Source organism: Crocuta crocuta, unplaced genomic scaffold (genome assembly GCF_008692635.1).
Source record: "Crocuta crocuta isolate KB4526 unplaced genomic scaffold, BGI_CrCroc_1.0 scaffold170, whole genome shotgun sequence".
NCBI lineage: Eukaryota > Metazoa > Chordata > Mammalia > Carnivora > Hyaenidae > Crocuta > Crocuta crocuta.
Genome location: NW_027527853.1, coordinates 9,007,073 through 9,031,192, shown reverse-complemented (window position 1 = coordinate 9,031,192; position 24,120 = coordinate 9,007,073). Strand labels below are relative to the sequence as shown.

The 24,120-nt window shown below is 37.1% G+C and overlaps 1 protein-coding gene across 2 annotated transcripts in view; it reads right to left on the bottom strand.

Moving 5' to 3' along the window:
• CSGALNACT2 (chondroitin sulfate N-acetylgalactosaminyltransferase 2) overlaps positions 1 to 23,326 on the bottom strand; it is a 47,296-nt gene extending 23,970 nt beyond the window's left edge. For both annotated transcript variants that reach the window (XM_077780082.1, XM_077780083.1), the window contains exons 1-3: positions 23,244 to 23,326; positions 2,950 to 3,885; positions 318 to 534 (exon numbers count right to left, since the gene is read on the bottom strand). In XM_077780082.1, coding sequence (XP_077636208.1) covers positions 318 to 534; positions 2,950 to 3,610 — 878 coding nt within the window. In that variant the 5' untranslated portion in view covers positions 3,611 to 3,885; positions 23,244 to 23,326. The remainder of the gene's footprint in view (positions 1 to 317; positions 535 to 2,949; positions 3,886 to 23,243) is intronic.
• Between the last annotated feature and the right edge of the window lie 794 nt (positions 23,327 to 24,120).

Sequence of the window (24,120 nt, the reverse complement as noted above, 5' to 3'; positions counted from 1 at the left end):
ATTTAAAATATGTGGGTTTTATTATGTAATTTATACTTTAAACTGGCCCTAAAATGAATTCACACACAATATAAAGGTCATCAAATGTAGTTTCTAATAGTTGTCACTATCAATTTATTTCAAAGTTCAAACTGTCAATAACACACTATATTATACATGCCTTTAAAAAGAGAATATCAAAAGTTAAAATTCCCCAGTCTATAAAATTACTCTATAATTCTAAGTAATCATACTCATTGAAGATGAATTAAGTAAATCTGCATGAAATGTGATTTTTTTACGAGTGCTTAGTCAAATCATGACACCCTGAGAGTTACCTGAAGTTCTGCATAAACTGCGCAAATGCTTCTGTTCTTTCAGCAAGTGGCACAATGATATTAATAATTGATCTAGTAATGTCAATCATCTCGCTCTTCACTTTCATGAGAGGTCCAAAAGGGCGGAAGAGGGTCACATGTCTATATTCCATAAGGTCTGCTTTCTTAAAAAAGAGTTCATACTGTGTGCCCTTATCTCTCTCGGTGCGATAATAACCTAAAGGGAAGAGTTAGGGACAAAGACGTCTCCATGTCAAAGGTTACAAATTCAATGTGAATATTGATTTTACTCAAAGATAAAGAGTACAAAACCAGACTGCAGGGTTTTTAATCATTTTGTGAAAATATTTACCCCATTGTACAGTTATAAACAATTCTTTCTTTAAAAGGAGAGGTTAAAAAAATGTTCACTGCTCTATTATTATTCAATCCATAAATATGCTCCAAGTCATAATTGTTCTTTTTTACATAACTTTTTTAATAGTAGGGCCTATCAACACAGTAATCTTATGATAAAAATAAATTACTTCTGGCAGTATTAAATTCTAGACCTGAGAGTCAAAACTTCTATTGCTCAGTTCAGTTCAATGAAAAGACATGGAATGCCTTCATGTCATTCATTGGTAGTATAAAGAGGGCAATGTGGTCCTGGTTTTGAGGAAGGGTTAATCTAGTGAGGGAGACAGAAAAATAAGTAAAAACAATACAATGATATATACCTTACTCTACACACACACACACACACTCTCTCTCTCTCTCTCAAGAGAGTGAAGTCAAAGAAAAATTAGTACAGATTTAAACATGGTGATGTGAGATGTCCCCAGGAGAAAAGTTTGGAAGTCTACTGGGCAATTTGATTTTTAAGTGTGACATTCAAGAGAGAGGTAAGACCTATAGATGTGTGAGTCAGTCAATATCTGGGAATAAAGCAATGAACAAGATAGATCAATTCCACTCCCTCTGAGGCTTACAGTCTAAGAGGAACTATAAGTCAGGAAACAGACAATGCCAAATACCATGACAAGTGCTATAAAAGGGGACATGGGTAGAGGTAATAGGAGCACACAGGAAGCACTGATATCTTAGACTTGTAGACTGGAGATGACTTCTAAATGAAGTGACATCGAAGCTAAAGTCTGGAAGAGGAATAGGAGTTACTCAATATCTATCTATCTATCTATCTATCTATCTATCTATCTATTATTTGCAAGGGGAGTAGCATAGTGGAGGAAAAGTGGGGAAAAAATATGTTCCATATAGAGAAAACTCCTGTCAGTGAAAGATTCCAAAGAGTTATAAGATAAGCAGAGGTTGTAAAATATACAACTGACATAGCTTCCTTTCTTTTTAGGCAGATGTGAAGACAATTTACATTTTAGTAGTTATTTCCTCAGCTGCTTTCAATTCTGACATAAACTACAAATATGGTAAAAAAAATGCTGAAATTGCAGAAAAATTAGAAGAGTTTTGAGAGAAACAACCCATCCGAAATTGCAGTATGTGACAGCAGAAAAAAGAAGTGACAACGATGGAAAGATAGCTGAAATGCCATGGAAAAGCACAATGCCCTCCAAGAATCTCAAGGTACTACCATACTGTAGTATAACAAGTACTATCCATGATGATTCAGGGTCAAAGAAACTACATATGGTCTACTGTTCATAGAATCAAGCAAAGAGAACTTTTAAGAAAGATTTATATCCGAAATAGTTTTAAGTTTGTAACTAAATATCTAGCAGGAGGTGTTAAGTTGGAAATGGGTAGGGATCTGTAATTATTCCTGTTTCTATCAATCAGCAAATGTCTTAAATTTATAGAAGTGTTCCTCAACTTTTGAGTCATACCCCATTTTGGTATGTATAAATGCTATCCCCTTTCTGCAGTCTGTAATAAAAGCCAGGTTATTTCTTTACTTTTCCAAATGCCAAATATGCTTTTCAAAACTATGTATATGCCTCCTTGCTGTTCTGACATGTGCTCTTCTTCCCCCTAAAATACAGAATAAGCACCAATCTACTAAATTAGGGTTTTTTTCTTTCCCTTATCAAATAGTTTTCAAATCATTAACCTTAGTTCATACATTTTAAAAAATATAAAAAGGAACATCAAGACCAGATAAGAGAGGAATGCAAATACATACATGTATACACATAGCCCTAAGAGCCCTTTAACTTGAGTAGTACTCTTCTACACAAAATTAGAAATATTCTATTTCCCTGGTCCTTATTCTCTATTTTATTATGATCACAATTAACTTTTTTTTTTTTAAAGCCACTTCAGGGCACCTGGGTGGCTCAGTTGGTTAAGCATTCAACTCTTGGCTTTGGCTTAGGTCATGATCTCATGGTTCGTGAGACTGAGTCCCACATTAGGCTCTGCATGGACAGAATCCCTGCTTGGGATTCTTTCTTTCTCTCTCTCTCTTTCTCTCTCTCTCTCTCCCCTCCCCCCCCTTCCCCTACTCTCTGTCTCTCAAAAATAAATAAATAAACTTAAAAAGCCACTTCAAATTCTTGGTGGAATGAAGTAGGTAAAAAATTAAATGTTTCAATACTGTAAATAATGACTTATATTACCAGCATAGAATAATAGCATTTTGTCAAACTATGTATGAGCACATTTTTCACATTACCTTCTATGAAGTCATTTTCATTAAATATCATTTTCTCTCCAAGGGGGCTGTCCTCATCTTCCTGTTCATCATCTTCATCAGGATTATTAATAACCTCTAAGCCAGCTTCAATAACTTCTACCAATTCATCTCGCTTATCTTTTCTAACTGGCTTTTCCTCAGGATGGCGAGTGAGACCCATTTCCAACTGGAATACTTTCATTAAGGTAAAACTTTCAAAAGGAATGACTCCATACTCACTAGGTAGTTTGACTCCTATGCTAACTTCAGCTTTGTCAATTTGGGAATGAAGAAAATCTAAAAGATCACTAGGTGTTTGTTCTTTGTTGCCTTGATAGCCTATGCCATTAGCCCCTACATTCTTCCTCTCTTGCAAGGATCTCATCTTCTCACTCATTTCTTGTAATTCTTGCTTTAGTTGGGCAATTTGGCGTTTCAGACTGGTAGCTCTGGTTTGGTAATGTTCTTCTTGCTCCTGCAGGAGGGCTTGATAATACTCTTTACCATAATTTTCCCCAATAACACCAGGAAGAGGTGCATTTCCATCAGTCTGGGGGGCGCATTCCAGAAGGTATAAAAATAATACCAAACTGCAGAGTAAAGCAAGACCCAACAGCAGCCAGTGGGTCCGGGTCTGAAGAATCAATCCTCTTCTAGGCATTCTTATTCATGTGGACTTGCCTAATGAGGTAAGTTTTTTGGTTGTTCATATCTTTAGAAAAAGCTTATCAAAAATTAAAAATGAAATCAGGATTTCCATTAAAGGTACCAAAATGAACTCTGCTATAGCTTAAAAAATTTCTTCCATCAGCAGTGAAGACTACTTGCAGAAATGAGAAATAGTGCATACTTCCTGTATTGTTACCATGACATCCAGAATAAAGAAATCTGATCTACAGAATCAGATAAAATTCCATTATATGTGTGGTGATTTTTCTGAAAGAAACAGATCAGAATCAATCAGAATTTTGTTTCCTTAAACATTTCAAACTGTTGGTAGTTTCAGTAAACTTAGCTATGTGACTACTATATGTAGAACACCATGAGAAGTGCTAATACAATGTAGAATATTCAGTAAATGCTGGGAGACAGTATTAAGAAAAATATCTTATATAACACTAAAATGCCATATGTAATACTTTTAACCAGATAACCTCCTGAATAAATCAAAGAAACATGAAAATTATGTTTAGCATAGTTTGTGTTACATAGACAGTTTCTAATTACTTAAAATTTATATAATTTATAACTTTATTAACACATTTAGATTAATATGCCATTTCCCACCTAGAGCATATCACCATTTGGGAACCAAGTTTCTATAAGTTGTTTTTGTTATATTGATAATGGCTTACTAGAGAGATATATTTTCTTCCAGTTTATTCAGTTCAAGCTATTTACTTCATTAAATTTCTATGGATGAACTCAGCAAATATTAAAGCCTTAAAATTAAGTGAGGGGGGTGGGGAAGGACAATTCCAAAAGGTCACAGACATCTGGAAAACACATTAAGGAATATTTTTACATCCAAAGTCCTCCCATAGAGTATTTGGGCATTAGATCACATAATTCTTTCCACTGTATTATACAGCAACAGATTTCCTACAAGTCTGGAAAGGTTTAGAGTCTATTTAAAAAATAAAAAACAAAACAAATAAAAAACAAAACAAAACCATGACCATTTTAATGTTTATCCATGAGGAAAAAAATTCAAAAACCATTTACAAATTTACAAAATCACATACTCTGTTCGTACCACAACCAACTGTGTGAGGTCTTCTGTATTTCTCTTTAAACTAAGAATCCTTAATTCTATAAATAAAGAAGGTTAAATTTAGGAGACAGGAGGCAGGGGAGGTCCCTGTTACAGAGAGAATTTTCATTCTAACAAAGTATTTGTCAAGAAGGATATGTGATACTCCAGCAGGCTTTTTATAGAGATGGTTTCTACCAGTGTGGCAGACCCTATGGTAGATCACCAGAGAACATCAGTCCTAGTCACTTTCTTAGTGAGTAGGGAAAGCCTGAATGCCTTCTGTGAAAAATACTGCAATGTGTGTTGTGGTTTTGTTGTTGTTGTGTGTGTGTGTGTGGGGGGGGGGCACATATCTGTATAAAAATGCAGGATAGACTCAAACTTCTTATGGCTAGTAGACCACCAATAATGGTAACCACCCTTAGCCATTTATTACTTTTGTTAACCAAATGATAACCAAGTATCATGAAAACTTTAATTTACTACTAGGAAGTTTTACTATGATGGCATCTGTTTTGATGATATATCTTGTTTTAAGTGATGTAGAAAAAATAGGAAAAATTTTGGTATAAATAAAAGTATCTAGGGGTGCCTGGGTGGCTCAGTCAGTTGAGCATCCGACTTCAGCTCAGGTCATGCATGACCTCATAGTTCAGGAGTTCAAGCCCTGCATCAAGCTCTGTGTGGACAGCTCAGAGCCTGGAGTCTGCTTCAGATTCTGTGTCTCCCTCTCTCTGCCCTCCCCTGCTCATGCTCTCCCTCTCTCTATCAAAAACACACTAAAATTTTTTTTTTAATTTTTAAATGTTTATTTATTTTTGAGAGAGAGAGACAGAGTGTGAGCAGAGGAGGGGCAGAGAGAGGCAGACACAGAACCCAAAGCAGGCTCCAGGCTCTGAGCTGTCAGCACAGAGCCTGATACGAGGCTCAAACTCACAAACCATGAGATCATGACCTGAGCCGAAGTCATTTAACTGACTGAACCACCCAGGCACCCCTAAAAATTTTTTTTAAAGAAATGTACCTAGTTAAAAAATAAGGATGCAAAGCTAATATTAATTCTAGGACTTTACCATGTCTCAAAACCATATTTCTTAGTATAAGATACAGCTTGAATATCATTATTTAAAAGATAAACCTCAGAGGTATCTCTAAAGACTAAAATTGAAAATGCAGAGCCATAATCTTGTATAAGTTATTAATAAAGCTATATATATTTAACACATTCTAGGTAGTTTTGCTATAAGCATTTTTGCCACAAGCATTGTTGCTATATAACTAATAAGGTCATAAGGCAATTTGCTGTAAAAGATTAAAATAATAACTGGATGACAGTTTCTTGGTTTCATCAACTAGATGACAGCATCTCTCCAGTGGCATAGTACTCCCATTTTTAAATTATGTAAATCTTAGCCCCCATAATGTTCTATGCAGTGGCAGAATTTTGAAACTACCTTTCCCATATAATTTTGGAATGTCTATCAATAGACATCTGACAATATGCCAAGAACAAACAACAGCGTAGAAGGCTTTCACAATATAATACAAAGCTCTGTTACAAAGATGTATCCTAGTATTTGGAAACTGATGGCTCTCTTTAATGAAGCAAAAAATGTTTGTGAAAAAAGAAAGTGCAATACTGAACAAGGACATGAATCAACAAGCAAAAAAAAGTATAATACTATGAACAAAAGACTTTGAAGACAAGTGCTTAGGTACAATTCACAAAATAAAATCAAGTTATTTGCGCAATATTGCCATGAATCTACACACATTTTAAATATATTCAAATATTTTGTATTTTATAATAGCCTTTTAAATTTTGTTTTTCATTTTTCATTATGTCCTTTTTAATAAATGCCCCTCTTTTATTTTTCATGATTTTATCTTTTATGGTGAAGTTGCTTTATGGCCAATTAGCTATACAGCAAAAATACTTGTGGCAAAGATGCTGCAAAAACATCGGACATGATTTAACTAAATATAGTATTCTCAAATTGTTTTGAAATGAAATTTGAGGGGCGCCTGGGTGGCTTAGCCTGGAGCCTATTTCAGAGTCTGTATCTCCCTCTCTCTCTGACCCTCCCCTGCTCACGTTGTCTCTCTCTCTCTCCTAGAAATAAAATAAAAAAAAAAAAGAAATGAAATTTGATTAATGGAACTAACAGTATATAGTCTAAACTGTGAGATGTAATCCATTAAAAGGGTCACTACTAAGGGTTTATTTTTCAATGAAATTGAACAGGAACTATCAGTGTATACCACATATGACAGCAAGTTTTTATTACAATTATATATATGTATATGTATGAGATCTCCAAATAAAATATAAGAGGGTTGTGGTCCAAAAATCCTGAACAAGACTGATTTATCAAGTATTTTTATACATTTCCTATGCCAATTTTAAAAATAATGTTTATATCACAGCCAAAGTATGGAGAGAGTAAATGTGTATCGACTGATGAAGGACTGTGTATGTATATAAAATGGAGTATTACTCATCGATCAAAAAGAATGAAATCTTGCCATTTGCAACAATGTGGATGGAACTAGAGTGTATTATGTATGCTAAATGATATTAGTCAGTCACAGAAAGACAAATATATGACTTCATGTATACGTGGAATTTAAGATACAAAACAGATGAACATAAGGGAAGTGAAGCAGCAATAATAAAAAAACAGGGAGAGGGACAAAACCTGAGAGATTCTTAAATACAGAGCACAAACTGAGGATTGCTGGAGGGGTTTTGGGTGGGGGGATGAGCTAAACAGCAAGGGGCATTAGGGAGAACACTTGCTGGGATGAGCACTGGGTGTTATATGTAGGGGATCAATCACTAGATTCTACTCTTGAAATCATTATTGCACTATATGCTAACAAATGTGGATGTAAATTAAAAAAATAATAAAACAAACAAAAAATAAAATAATGTTGATATTTTCATTTTGGATAAGAACAATAAATACAGAAATGAAAGGTTTAAATAAAAGTTCTATAAAACTATTAAATGGTAGCATTAAAAAACCAAGGTCTTTCCCTCCTTTAAGCAAAAGACAGGTTTTGAGATATCTTACATGCTTATTTACAGTTAAATCTCTTACAATTGAATATTAGCCACTGAAATGAAAGAAAAGTTGCTGTAACTGCTTTAGAATATAAATGTTATTTGTATAGCTCTGTGGTTAAAAATAAAAGATACCAAATTAAAGACTTACTTGCCTAGTTAGTGAAGGGAACTCTTTAGCCAAACCCTTGACTAGATTATAACAACTTTAAATAAGTTAAGTAAAAGTTGGAGAAAAGATCCATTTTTCAGCTGTTACAGCTTGATTGCCATCATTCTATGTAATGTGTTTCTATCATAAACAAGGTTTATCCATAACCCAGAGTTAATCCCAAACAACCTTCTATGCACAAACAGCAAACAGTTTAATGTTGTGAGGAGAGAATGAGATACTGTGGAGATAGGAAAATGAGCTGTTCAAAATATATAATACAAAATCAAAGATCTCAGAGTTAAAAAGAAACCTTAGGAGTCATCAATTCTTATTCTTTTTTTTTTTTTTTTTAATTTATTTCTAGGAGAGAGAGAGAGAGACAGCGTGAACAGGGGAGGGTCAGAGAGAGAGGGAGTCACAGACTGAAACAGGCTCCAGGCTCTGAGCTGGTAGTCAGCACAGAGCCCGATGCGGGGCTCGAACCCACGAACCGCGAGATCATGACCTAAGCGAAAGTCGGACGCTTAACCGACTAAGCCACCCAGGCGCCCCAATTCTTATTCTTTAAAACACATTAAAGAGACTTCTTATAGCCTAGAAGAAACAATAGGGGCAGATTTACTCTTGCACTTGAAACAATAAAAAATGAACCAATAAAATTTAGAACCTGCTCCTCCCAATATAAAACAATGCTTTTCAAGATACTGAACACTGGGTAACAAAGGACAGTGATCCTTGGAAAAAACAAAAAATAAACGATTGCCCAGCTTACTGCCTTAGTTTCCAGGCCATAACACTGGGAGTCCCCTCTTAAGCAGAGACCAGTTGACTTGCTGAGTGGGTGAGATGGAGCCAACAGTCTGAGAAGACCAAGGCAGCTAGGTGGAAAGGATATAGTACCAGAGGGAAGAGCTGCACAGAGAGAGAACTCCAGAGATCTGAAGAGGACACCCTTTGGGTACTCAGCAGAGCACTGACCAGTATAGGCATATAAAAGAAACTAACTGAAGCTAAAAAAAGAATTAGAAGACACAGAACTCAGCATTCATACAGGGCCAGGAATAATGTGCATGTTCCCACCAGACAGACTGGAAAACCTCAAAATTCATGGGATATTGGGTAGAGCACTCAAAAAGGTCTTACCTCAGTAATGGGAAAAAAATAACTCTAGACTAAACATGGCTCTGGTTTTGCCTAACAAATCTTAAAAGCAAGACCTGAAAGGATCAAATTGTTTTCAAGTAACTGCATAATAAGCCTCAAAAATATTTATAGGAATATAAAAATACCTAGCACCTAGTAAAATAAAATTCACAATGTCTGACATCCAAACAAAAATGAGTAGGCATACGGAGAAAAAGAAATATACAATCCATAATGAGAATAATCAACGACCGAAAATGTTTTAGAACTGACAGATGCTACCCCAGTGTTTATAGCAGCACTACTGACAATAATCAAAGTATGGAAAGAGCCCAAATGTCCATCGACAGATGAATGGATAAAGAAGATGTGGTGTATATATACATACAATGGAGTATTACTTGGCAATCAAAAAGAATGAAATTTTGCCATTTGCAACAATGTGGATGGAACTACAGTGTATTATGCTAAGTAAAATTAGTCAGAAAAAAACAAGTATCATATGATTTCATTCATATGTGGAATTTAAGATACAAAACAGATGAACATAAGTGAAAATAATATAAAAAACGTGGGGGGGGGGCAAAACATAAGAGACACTTTTAAAAAAATGTTTATTTTTGTGAGACAGAGAGACAGAGGGTGAGCAGGGGAGGAGCAGAGAAAGAGGGAGACACAGATTTTGAAGCAGGCTCCAAGCTCTGAGCTGTCAGCACAGAGCCTGATGTGGGGCTTGAACTCATGAACTATGAGATCATGACCTGAGCCGAAGTTGGACGCTTAACTGACTGAACTACCCAGGCACCCCCAACACAAGAGATTCTTAAATATAGAGAGCAAACTGAGGGTTGCTGGAGGGATTTTGGGTGCGGGGCTAAATGGGCAAGGAGCATTAAAAAAAGACACTTGTTGGGATGAGCTCTGGGTGTTATATGTAGGGGATGAATCGATGTATTCTACTCCTGAATTCATTGGTGTACTATGCTAACTAATTTGGATGTAAATTAAAAAATTGATTCATGAATTAAAAAAAAAAAGAACAGATGCTAGAATTCATAGAAAAGAATGTTAAGGAACGCCTAGGTGGCTCAGTTGGTTGAGTGTCCAACTCTAGGTTTCAGCTCTGTTCATAATCTCCCGGTGGTGGGACTGAGCCCCCCACCCCTCCCATTGGACTCTGTGCTGAGTATGGAGCCTGCTTGTGATTTTCTCCCTCTCTCTCACTGTCCCTTCCCTGCTCGTGCACAGGCTTGTGCACTCTCTCTCAAAATAAATAAATAAGCATTATAAAAAAGAGAAAAGGATATTAAAATGGTTGCAACTGTATTTAAAAATATATTCATGTTCAAAAAACTAAGCAGAGACAGAAAGGACATAAAAAGATCCAAACTGAACTTCAGGAGATAAAAACTTCAATGTATGAGATGAAAAATACACTGAATGGGATTAGTAGTAGATATTTCAGAACAAAATATTAACCAATTGAAGACACTGCAATAGAAATTATGCAAAATATAGAAGGAAAAGAGAGTGAAAAGCATGAACAGAGCACCCAGAAAGCTGTGTGACAGCTTGAAGCAGTCTAGTATATACATAGTCAGAGTCTCTAAAGAAAGGAGAGGGGGGTGAGGAGAAATATTTAAAGAAATAAATCTGAAAGTTTTCCAAATTTGATGAAAATTACTAACAGATCCAAGAAGTTCAATGACTACCAAATACAAAAGCCATAAAGAAAACTAAGCCAGGCACGTGATAATCGAATTGCTCAAATTCTATAAATAGAAAATCTTGAAAGTGGCCAGAAGAAAAATACACACCACATATAAGAACAAAGAGAGTGGGGCATTATCTTTAAAGAACTGAAAGGAAAAGTATGTCAACCTACAATTCTATACACACAAAAATATCTGTCAAGAACAAAGGCCAAATAATTCTTTAGACATTAAAGAGCGAAAAGAATTCATCACCATCAGACATGCACTACAAGTCCTTTAGGCATAAGCAAAATGATACCAAATATGAATCTACACAAAGCATGAAGAAAATAGAAAAGTTAACATGGATAATTGTAAGTTTTCAAATTATTTAAATCCCGTTAAAATATAAAGACGTAAACCACTAAAACTGACTAAAGAAGAAATAGTAAGTAGTAATAGACCTATAAGAAGACCAAATTAATAATCAAAGACTACTCACAAAGAAAAGTCCAGGCCCAGATGTCTTCAATAATGGAGTCTACCAACGATTTGTAAGAATCTTCACAAACTTCACAAACAAAATTTGTAAGTCTTCACAAACTGTTCCAAAAAATAGAAAATACTTTCCAAAGCATTCTATAAGGCTAGTATTGCTTTGATACCAAAATCAGATAAAGACATCAAAAGAAAACTAGAGACCAATATTTCTTAATGATAGAGACACAAAAATCCTCAACAAGACATTAATACATTGAATCCACCAACATATTAAAAAGTATTATATAACATGACCAAGAGAGATTTATCACAGAAATGCAAAATTGGCTTACCATCTAAAAAGTCAATTTAATATACTGAAGAGCCAAAAATTAAGTCCTCCATTAAGAGAAACCTCGGGCTACACATAGCCCCAATCCCAGTTCCAGGAAAAGCCTCAGACTGTTCAAGGGTAAAGCAATCCTCGGACCGCCCTCAGTTCAGCTAATCAAAAAAAACATTCCTATGGTTTGAGTCAAGGCTGGGAACTGCAGATACAAACTACCCAATTTCTCACCGCTTGCCTGAACCCCACGTGGGCCCTTTAAACTCACCTCATAATTGGTCATTTTCAAAGGATTCTCAAGAGTCATGATTGGGTCCCACCAAAAGTAATGAACACCTCACAGATACTGAATGGTCAAAGCTGTAATTGTAATTGGTGCTTATGTGATGATGCTACATGTACTGTAACACCCCCATCCCTTACTCCTTAAAAACCCTATTCGCTATTGTTCTTCGCTTCACCTTGCTGCCATGACACCGGTAGGCTGGTGAGCCCCTGCTCGAGCTTGTAATAAAGACCCTTTTGTATTTGCATCGGTGCTGGCGCCTTGGAGGTCTCTGGGACTCACGATTCGGGCACAACAATACCATATCAATAAAGGACATGATCATGTCAATAGACAAAGTAAAGCATTTGATAAAATCCTGCATCTCTTTCTGATAAAATTACTTCACAAACTAAGAATATAAGGAAACTTTTTCAACATGATAAAGGGCAGATACAAAAAAGCTAACACACAGCTAACTTCACATTTAATGGTGAAAGACTACATGCTTCCCTCTAAGATCAGGAACAAGACAAGGATATCTACTCTCATCACTTCTTTTTAACACTGTACTGGAACAAGTTCTAACCAGGACAATTATGCAAGAAAATGACATCTGGACTGGCAAAGGTTGCAAATGATATGATCTTCTATATAGAAAATCTTAAGGAATTCACTAAAAATCTATTATAACTAATAAATGATTTAGTCAGTTTGCAGGATACAAGATCAATACATAAAAAATCAACTGTATTTCTGTATACCAGCACTGAAAAATTTGAAAATGAAATAAAAAAAACAATCTGATATATACCAAAAAGAATAAATGTTTAGGAATACTTTTAACAAAAGAAGTATACTGCTGGGAGCCGCACCGGCCTCACTGGATGAAAGTCACAGTGAGGAAATGGCAGCGTTTGCACAGCTTCTGCCATGAGAAACCAAAACTGGTATCTCCTGCTACTACTGGTTCATGTTGGAAATGGGCCTGCGGGTATTGAGCAGGCCTCACAATATTCCAAATCAGACTGATATTCTCCACACACGTTGCTCATAAGGAAAAGCATATTCCTGCCTTTTCAAAAGAGACTTCAGATGAAAGCATTGTGGATGATTGTCAAAAGGCTCTTCCTATGGGCCTTGCAGATCCAAGACTTAGATAATAAAGGGGGCAAAGAACACATGAGTTACAATTGAGTCTGGCCCTGAGACAAAGAGCCTAATTTAGAGTTAAAGACAGATATCCACCCCCACCCAATTGTTTCTGCTTGAAGCACCGCCCTCCCTCAAGGCATTTGTGATCTGTATGTGGAGTGACTTATTCTGGCCTTGAAAATGCTGATTGNAAACATTGTCTTTATGCTAAAGATACCTTCCTTCCCCATAGGATAAGCATTTAAATCCCCTACCTCAATCACTATTGATAAGATTATGCAGGAGTCTTCTACAAATCTATGTTCCGGGAAATTCTTACATATCAAAGAAGTTTGTCATTAGAAATCACGGTCTAAGGCAAATGCCACTTCTGTGCTGTCCCCCAAACACTTAATTATAAAATAAAGTTGAGCCCCAGTCAGAGTGGAGACTCCCGCCTGGTGATAAGAAAGATTCTCGCAGCTCTCTCATCCCTCCCTTGCCCACACCGTCCATCCTTCAGGGACCCCTGGAACCGGCTGGAGCCGGTCTCCGGCAGTATATGACTTGTACTCTGAAAACTACAAAACATTGTTGAAAGAAATTAACAAAGATTTAAGTAAATGGAAAGACACCTATGTTCATGGATGAGAAGACTTAATGTTATTAAGACAGCAATATTCTCCAAATTGATTTACAGATTCAACACAATCCTCTTCAGAATCCAGCTAACTTCTTTACAGAAGCTGACAAGCTAATCCTAAAATTCATATAGAAATTCAAGAAACCTAGGATAGCCAAAACAGTCTAGACAAAGAAGAGTGAAACTGGAGGACTTACACTTCTCCATTTCAAAACTTACTTCTAGATAATGTGGTATTAGTATAGGAACAGACATACAGATCAATAGATTTTAGGGTCCAAAAATAGACCACATTAATTGATTTCAACAAGGTAGAGAGGTAATTCAGTGGAGAAAGAATAGTTTTTTCAATAAATGGTGCTAGGACAACTGGATAGTCACATGCAAAAGAATGAAACCTCACACTATATTAGAAAATGAACTCAAAGCGGGTCAAAGATTTAAATTAAGAGTTAAAAAACATAAAGCTCTTTACAAAACCTAAGTATAAATCTCTGTGGCTTTTAATTAGGCAATGATTTGTTAGATATGACACCAAAAGAGTAAAGACAAAATAAATAAATTCGACTTCATTAAAATTAAAAACTTTTATACTGCAAAGGATATCATCAAGAAAGTGAAAAGACAATTACAGAATGGGGGAAACTATTTGTAAATCGTATATCTGATAGGGGTCTGTGTCTAGAATATACAAAGAACTCTTATCACTCAATATCAAAAGGATAAATAATACAATGGGCAACAGATCTGATTAGACATTTCTCTAAAAAGAGCAACAATGGCCTAGAAGCACATGAGAAGATGGCTCAACATTATTAGCCAAGAGGGAAACACATACCAAAACTACAATGAGATAACTACTTCACATCCACTAGGATATAATTCAAAATGAATCACAGATCTGAATGAAAAACCTAAAACTACAAAAGTAGAAGCATTAGAGAAAATCTCTGTGACCTTAAGTTATTATGCAAAGATTTCTTTGATAGAACAGCAACATAACTGAAAAACTGGACTTTGTCTAAATTTGTTAACTGATGCTCTTTGGAAGATGCTGTTACGAGAATGAAAAGACAAGTCACTGATCTAGAGAAAACAGGTGCAAAGCATATTTCTGACAAAGGACTTGTACTCAGAATACATACTTAACCACTATCAAAATGCAATAACAAAATAAACACAACTCAATTAAAACTTGGCAAAATATTTGAGCAAACACTTCAAATAGGAACAAGAAAAAAATGTTCAACACCCTTAGTCATTAGAGAAATGCAAATTCAAACCACAATGAGATACCATTACATGGAATGGCTAATTTTAGAATGACTAAAATTAAAAAGACTGATGTTAGTGACAATGTGGAAGAACTAGAACTTTCATATACTGCTGGTAGGAATTTAAGATGGTTTTACACAGTTTGCTAACAAGTTAAACCATAAGGCTATCATGATTGTGTCCTTTCATTCTTAGATATTTATCTGAGAAAAATGAAGGCATATGTTCATACAAAAATTTGTACACAGATGCTCATTGCAGCTTTATATGTAACAACCAAAAACTAGAAACAACTCAAATGTTTATCAACAAGTGAATGGATAAACAAACTGGTATAGCCATACTGATACATGTATCATCATCGGTGAATCTCTGTAATTATTCTCAGTCAGTGACAGAAGCTCAACAACAAAAGAGTACATACTGTATAATTCTACTTATATAAAATTCTAGAAAATGTAATTTGTAGTGACAGAGAGAACATTAATCAGTGGTTGTCTGGGACTAGGGGTGGGCTGAGGAAGTGGTAACAGTAAGAAATTATAAAAAAGCACAAAGAAATGTTTGGGAGTGACAGATAGGGTCTATAATTTTGACTGTGGTGATGATTTCACAGGGTATACATATGTTCAAATGATCAACTTGTATACGTTAAATATGTATAGTATACTGAATGTCTATTATACCTCAGTGAAGATATTGTAAAAAATCAGATTTAGTTTTAGTAGTAGCGCCAGAGGCATTTTAAAGAAAACTCCATTTTGTTAAGACAAGCATGAAGGTTTGCTGACTACAAGTTTGAACTTAAAGAACAAAAATAAGGGGGGCGCCTGGCTGGCCCAGTCGGTGGAGCATGCAGCTCTTGGTCTCGGGGTCGTAAATTTGAGCCTGGCCACGCTGGGTATAGAGATTACTTAAAAAATTAAAAATCTTAAAAAAACACAACAACAAAAAAAACAAAAACAAAAATAAGCAACACTTACTTTCCCAAAAAAGTAAAACTCATATTACTCTAAAGGTCTCATTACATCTTTTCTATTTGCCTTATGATTTTGAGACAAAAGAAGATCGCATAACACAGGTCATTCTAAGGCACTGATACCTACATTATAATATGGCCTTTAAGCAGTTTCTACTCAATCTTTTGATTCTATAATTTTGTAGTACTAATACATATTTCATATATAATTTCCATGATACTTAAACACTACAATGTTTGCCTACTGCCTTTTGCAAAATACAAGCAATTCATTTGAATCTATTTAATTTAAAAGTTCTACTCTGAGGGTTCCTGGCTCAGCTGGTGAAGTGTCCAACTCTTGGTTTTGGCTCAGGTCACAAACTCACGGTTTGTGGGTTTGAGCTCCGTGTTGGGCTCTGCACTGACAGCGAGCCTGCTTGGGATTTCTCTCTCTGCCCTTTCCCCACCTTGCTCTTTCTCAAAAAAATAAACATAAATAATTAAAAATTCTCAATTCTGAAGATAAAAACGGAGAGGGAGGCAAATCATAAGAGATTCTTAAATACAGAGAACAAATTGAGGGCTGCTGGAAGGGTGTTTGTTGGGTGGGGGATTGGGCTAAATGGGTGATGAGCATTAAGGAGGGCACTTGTTGGCATGAGCACTGGGTGTTATATGTAGAGGATGAATCACTAAATTCTACTTCTGAAACCATTGTTACACTATGTTAATCTGGCTTTTAATAACGTTTTTTTTTTTTAAAGTTCTATTCTGTATAATCTTCCTAAATTTCTGTAAAATTTCTTACTAAAGTTTTCAAAAATGGAATTTATAATTTTTAGTTCACTTTTTTACAAAACAAAAAGTCACAGCATTATTTGGAAAACATAAGCACTGTCAGAAAAACCAAACTAAGACATTATGAAGTATAAATATTTGTAAGGGAAGGAATTAGAATCTTTTATTCCTTGAGCAATTGATGAGTTACAATGATACATGGATTCTTTAACATGTCAATGAATAAGTGGTTTGTATTTAGAGATAAAAAGTACTGATCACCAGAAGGTAGCACTCATTCAACAAATGTTTGAGTATGGAGTGCCTGGGTGACTCAGTCGGTTAAGCGTCCGACTTCGGCTCAGGTCATGATCTTGTGGTTTGTGGGTTAGATCTCTGCGTCAGGTTCTGTGCTGACACCTCAGAGTCTGGAGCCTGCTTCAGATTCTGTGTCTCCCTCTCTCTCTACCCTTTCCCTGTTAGTGTTCTGTCTCTCAAAAATGAATAAAAATGTTTTAAAAAATTTTAAAAAAATTTGAGTACCTACTGTGTTTTAGGCACTGCAATGGACTGAATGTTTCTCTCAGACACTCATATGTTGAAATCCTAACCCCCAGTGTGTTACTTATAAGGGGATAAGGCCTTTGGGAGGATAACTAGAGGTCATGAGGGTGCAGCGCTCTTAAATAGGATTAGTGCTCTTATGAAAGATATCCCAAAGAGCAATGAATGTAGCCCTCTTTCTGCCATCTGAAGAAACAAGTTGGAGTCTATAATCCAGAAGAAGGCCTTCACCAGAACTCAACTATAACTGGTACCTTGATCTCAGATTAAGAAAAATAAATGTATTTTGTTCATAAGCCAGTCTATGATACTTTGTTATAGCTACCCAAACTAAGACAGTCACTGTATTGGATGCTAAGAACAAATAATACCAGAAGGTTCACTTTGACAAATATTTCTGGGGAAAACTATATTCAAGGTACCCAGATTTCAGCAAATCTCATGCTATCATTACAAGTAAAACAGAAAAACGTGTCAAAAGCAGCCTGTGGCACAGTAAAAACAACTCAAAAAGTCAAGTGTGACCTGATTCAAAAGTCAATAGCAGGGTGATCTTGGGCATAATACTTAATCTATATGGGCTTCATCTATAAAATAATTTATTTGGATGGCCAAGGTTCCTTCCAAGATATTTCAATTCCTTTGATTAAAGTAAAAATAGACACACACACACACACACCTTATTTTTTGAAGGACAAATCTGATTTAATGCACACGCCTTTTAATCCAGCAATTCACAATTCCACTTTAAAGACTTTTAAGACTTCATACTACAGAAATACTTACACTAGCATATAGGCACACACATAAGATGTTTACTACTGCTACATGTAACAGCAAAATAAAAGCAACTTAAAGTCTATCAATAAGAGAAAGGGTAGGTAAATTGCAGACATTTATACAACAGAGCATTTAAAAGGAATGAGGTAGATCTAGATGTGTTAACACAGATAATACCTACAAAATGGTATTAACAGATTATAAACCTTTCTTTCAGTTTATCTTGTCTGTGTAATAGGTTTGGGAGCCAGATAGCCTAAATTCATACATCTGCTCTATCACTTTCTAATTCTTCATTATAGATAAATTCTTTAATCTCTATAAGCTTCAGTTTTCTCAGCTGTTAAGTAGAAATAATTATAGAACCTACTTGCAGTGTTATGGTAACAATCAAGTAAAACATGACAAGTGCTCAGTAAGTGGTGGGTGTTATTTCCCTTATGCAAAGGTTTGTTTTGTTGTTGTTGTTAATGGAGTCAAATCTATCAGTCTCTTCCAGCATGACTTCTCGATTTTAGCTTTTGTAGTGAAAATAATCCTAATATAAAACTCATTTTCTCAAATAACTTTTTTTTTAATGTTTTTTTAGGGGTGCCTGGGTGGCTCAGTCCATTAAGCGTCCGACTTCAGCTCAAATCACGATCTCACTGACAGTGAGTTCGAGCCCCACATCAGGTTCTGTGCTGACAGCTCAGAGCCTGGAGCCTGCTTCAGATTCTGTGTCTCCCCCTCTCTCTCTCTCTATCCCTCTCCCACTCACGTTCTGTCTCTGTCTCTCAAAAATGAATAAATGTTTAAAAATTAAAAAAATAAATAAATGGTTTTTTTTTAAATTTATTTCTGAGAGAGAGCGAGCGAGCATGAGCAGGGGAGGGTCAGAGAGCGAGAGAGGGAGACACAGAATCCGAAACAGGCTGCAGGCTGAGCTAGCTGTCAGCACAGACCCCGATGCGGGGCTTGAACCCACAAACCGTGAGATCATGACCTGAGCCGAAGTCGGACGCTCAACCGACTGAGCCACCCAGGCTCCCCTCAAATAACCACTTCTTACCATTTATTAAACAATCCATCCTCTTGTCACTAATCTGAAATTTGACTTCTATCATAAGCAAAATTCCTATACGTATGGAGGTCTATTTCTGGCTCTAAACCAGGGATTAACAAACATTTCAGGTAAAGGGCCGGACAGTAACTCTGCCTTGCAGCACAAAAGCAGTCACAGAAAATGTGCAAATGAATAGCTGTATTCCGATGGATACTGAAATGTAAACTTCCCATAATTTTCATGTCACAAAGTATTCTTCTTTTAGGTTTTTTACCCCCCAAGCACTTAAAAATATAGAAGTCACTCTTAGGTCACAGGTCATACTAAAATAGGTTGCCAACTTGTGCTCTAAATCTTTACATTTAATACATTCTTAGAATTTTTTATATTTCCAAAACTCTACAAAATAAATACATGTGAGAAAAATGTTAAACATGATATAAGGCCATACAGTGAAACCTCTCCCTCCTATCCCAGAGGCCCAGGTCCCTTCTGCAGTGTGTATCCTTCCAAACCTACTGCCACTATTAAACATCCCAGCATAAGCAGCCTTATATATACATGACTTTCCACATATTATTTCACCCATAGGATAAATCTCTGAAAACAGAACTGCTAGGTTAAAATTCCTTACAGTATTCATTTTGGCATGTAATTGATCAGTCTCGATAGCCTTTCCCTTGCTCAGGGTAAGTCTTCCAACATGGCTTTATCTGTATCTCACCTTCTCAACCAACTTTTAAAATGGTAAATATTTGTTCCAGATTACAGACTTTAAACTATAACTACTATGGTCCATGAATCCTTCCTCAGCATTCCATTATAGTTCTTAGCTTATTGTTATCAATGTCTTAGAGTTAAGAAATAAGTTATACTATTTTCTTTAGTCTCTGTTTCTTGAATTCCAGATCTATTTTTCTTGGATTAATTTTTCACTTGATAGAGTACATCCTGGGATATTCCTAGTGGGTATGGGTGAAAATGACTTTATTTTGCTTCCACTTTTTTTTTTTTAAATTTATTTGAAAGACAGAGAAAATGCATGCAGGAGGAGGGGCAGAGAGAGAGAGAGAGAGAAGGAGAATCTCAAGCAGGCTCTGCGTTGTTAGTGCAGAGTCCAACGTGGGGCCTGAACTTGAGAAACTGTGGGATCATGACCTGAGCCAAAATCAAGAGTTGGATGCTCAAATGAGTCACCCAGGCACCCCACCCCAATTTTGCCCCCACTTTGAATGCCAGGTTGGTTAGGGATAAATTTCTGAGTCTAAAATATGCCCCAAGAGCACTATTTAAACACTGCTCCACTGTTATCTAACATTCCATGTCCCAAATTAGAAGTCTAACTGCATTATCTCATTTTCACTCCTTTACAGGTAACCATATATTTCTCTTTGGAAGCTTATGAGATTGTATACTTATTTATCCATGAAGTTCATAAATTTCATTGGAATGTATCTAGGTGTATCTATCAATACTCGTTTAAGACCCTCAGTATGTCTAGTCCATTCATAAACTCAGATACTTCTACTAAGACAAATTTCTTTTCTTTCTTTCCTTGACATAGTATTTATTTCCATTTTACCATAAGGTTAGAATGGGAAATCTGGCATCTATTGTGAATTGTGAGGGGAGGAGAATGAGAGAATAGGAGCTGTTTGCACAGCCAGAAACCTTCAACCTGTGCCACATCATTCTACAAGCTCTCTGAAAAGGTTATGCTTACTGATCATCCCCACTACACAGATGAAATGGAGACCTGAGAAGGAAGGGCTGATTTACATTTGCCAGTACTTTGTTTCCCGATACATTTTTCTGTTTGGCTCTGAATAACCAAGATTCTGCCTGGATACGCCTACCCTCATCATCTCTGTGGTTATTTCTCCCCTTCTAATTTCTATTCCTTCCTGGAATTGCTGTTAGATGTGCATTGACTCTTTTGGATCTATTTTAGCTATTTTTCATTCTGTGTTTTACTATGTTTTAATATTCAAGAACTGATTGCTTGTTTTCAGGACAGCCTGTTCAACAGGCATGGTGTCCTCCCAAATCTGAGCATACTAATATTAATTTAAAGTTTTGTTTCTTACATCAGCTCCGTTGCTTCAGGTCTAGTTCTTGTTATTTGTTCCATCTGGGGCATCTTTCACATGCCACAGATTTCTGCTGTCTATCTCCCTCCTGCCTCATATAAAAGTTTCTGACTTAAATGTTTCTGTTTCTGATATAAATGTATCAGCATCTCAGTATACACCAAAATCATTGTACTCCTGCATTAAATTCATATTTGTAAATAACCCTATAATTCAATTTTACATTTACACTTAGTACTTGTACAGTATGACAGCAATGCTAAGTTTACTGACTTGCAATCCCATGATTCTTCAATCCATTTTTAGTCATATCCTTTTGGTGTTTCGTTTCCCCTAACAACGACCGATTTGAGTAACACTGTTCTTACCTAACCGTTATGCAATAAGCTTCAGGGACAGATCATCACCAGCTCTCCCTAGCAGACTTATTAGACAGTTAAACAAGTAATGACAGTCTGGTAGAAGATTGTCATAGGTGTGCAATTCAAAAAATAAATAACAATAGGGTAATAAATCACTTAAGTCTTGAACTCATAATAGTTATACTTTTTACCCATCTTTAATGTTATATAAGTTAAAAGTAACAAATTCTATTGAAAAAGAAGAGAGTCCTGGTTGGTTAAGACAATTTTCTGCCTACCTTAGTATAGTTATTTCACAGCTGACAGAAATGCACACAAGTGTGTGTTCACCAAGAACATTTACAAGAATGTTCCATAGCATTTCTCAAAATACATAATTAACAAAAATTGGAAACACAAATAGCCATCAACAAAAGAACAGTCATATGGTCATACAATGGAATATTAAACAGCAATAAAAAAAAAAGAATGAACTACTGATACATGAAACATCATGGGTGAATCTCACAAGCAATGTGTGGAACATTCTGCATGAATCCATTAACATCAAGCTCAAAACAGACAAACCTAAGAGTTGATGGCAGAAATCGGGGAGAAGGGGGGCGGCAGCAGTAAAACTTGGAAGAAGCAGAGGGAAACTCCTGGGATGACGGAATTGTTCTATAAGTATAATTTGACCTAGCTTGTGGTTATACAAGTCAATAAATATTAACTGAGCTGTATAAGAAAGATTTATGAACTTGATGACTTCATATGTATATCTCAATAAAAAAGTTAAGAAAGACAAAAACGTAATTTCCAAACTATTTGGAACTAAAACTGTGTGTACTGATGTCAAAATTTCCCAAGCCATAAATACTGGAAACCCGAAATCCTTTTTACCTTTTTTTTTAGTCACAAGAGAGTTTTTAAAAAATGGTACCAGAAGAACCATACAAAATGAAGGTTAACATTCTCAGTCATAAAATACTTGGTTTCCCACCTCCAAGTTTGGAAGTATGGTTTTAATGCGACATCTAAAGACAACATTAATTCCATGAGAAATGAAGGCCCAGTTCCCCAGAACCTTCAATGAGGTTAAAAATGTCCACACACTGCACATAAATCTCAAGAGCAGGCTGAAGGATAAAAGCTGAAGATTTATAATCAATGTTTCATCCTGTCATCACAAATAAAAGCATCACTACCGGCGTTCACAAATGATTCCGCAGCAAGGTGTTCGGCCACAGTGCAATTTTCCAGATGCCGTCTGAAAATGCAAGAAGCTGCCTGCCCTGTGGTGTCCTCGGCCCCACTCAAGTCTACACAAACGTGCATCTTTTAAAGGCGCCTGGTGTCTGGCAGAAGCCGCGAGGGGCTGCTGTCAGCGGATTCTACTTAACGCAATAAAGGGGTAACAGCTGACTGCAAAGTTTATGCACTGAGAGAAGCAGGGATGGTGCTGAGTTAGAGCTTTAAAAGAAAAAAAAGTGACAAAAATAAAACACACCCAAACCAACGGTCTCTGACAGCATCGTTCTCAACAGAAAACTCAAATCGCTCCGAAAAACTGTGGCTTTTCCTGACACCGCAGCGGTCTCCGGAGGGCTTCTCCAGGAGGCGGCCCCATCCGGACAGGACCCCCTCTCGTCGGAGGGCTCGTCGGAGAAAGTGACCCGACCCGGACAGAAGGGACCCACAGCCCTCGGCCCGCACCGCTTGGGCCCGAGTCGCGAGAGCCGCGCGGGCAGGCAAGGCCGGGTCGGGCCGGGTACTCACCGCGTTCCTCAGTCCTCGCAAGGCGACCGCCGCCCCGCCGCCTCCTCCCCGGCAGCGGGCATACCCCGGCGGCGCCCCGCGCANCCGACAGCCCCGCCTTAGCCCCGCCCACTCCCCGCCCGCACCCAGTGTCAGGCAGAGGAAGCTCAGTAACTGGCATACAATACTGATTCATCGATTATCTGTTTAAAATATGTATGTATGTGGTTTCAAAACGATATGTGGAGACCAGGAGAGTGCCCTAGACAGAAAACCGTTCTCCCTGGAGCAAGAGTCTACAGGGACGGGAGTGCCTGCTCTAGCGGACCGCTGACTTTGCCAGAGGGCGAAATCAGCTGAGGATGGCAGCGCTGTACTGTCCGGGACCTCTGTCCTGGAAGCCCGAAGGGGCGAGGAGTGCCTTCGTGGGCTAAGGACGGACAGGTCGCCAGAGGTGTCCGAGCGTCCTAGCGTGTACTGGGCTGCGCGCGAGGCCCCAGCGAGGAAGTCCTGAGCTGCCACTCAACCTTTAGCCATTCCGTTTCTTTGGACCTGGGTTTCCTTATATGCGAAACGAAGGATTAGACGTAGACATTCTAGAAGACGGGCGTGAGATCTGATATTGCATGATTTTAGTGAGTGGAAAAAAAGAAAGCCCTCACTAACACCCCCTCCACTCAACTGCTTATTTTAGGGACATCCCCAGGGCACTTTGTCCAGCCCTGGAGAGTAATGGTCTGAGCAGAGGAGGGGATGCCAGACAGCGCGGCCCCTGCCTATGTCTGGGTAGGACCCGGAGGTGCTAAGAGCAGCTCTGGGGTCTGCCTCTCACCAGGTTCTGCTTTCGTTATAGGGCTACCTTGGCAGGTTACCACACTTAGCCTCTCTAAGCCTGTTT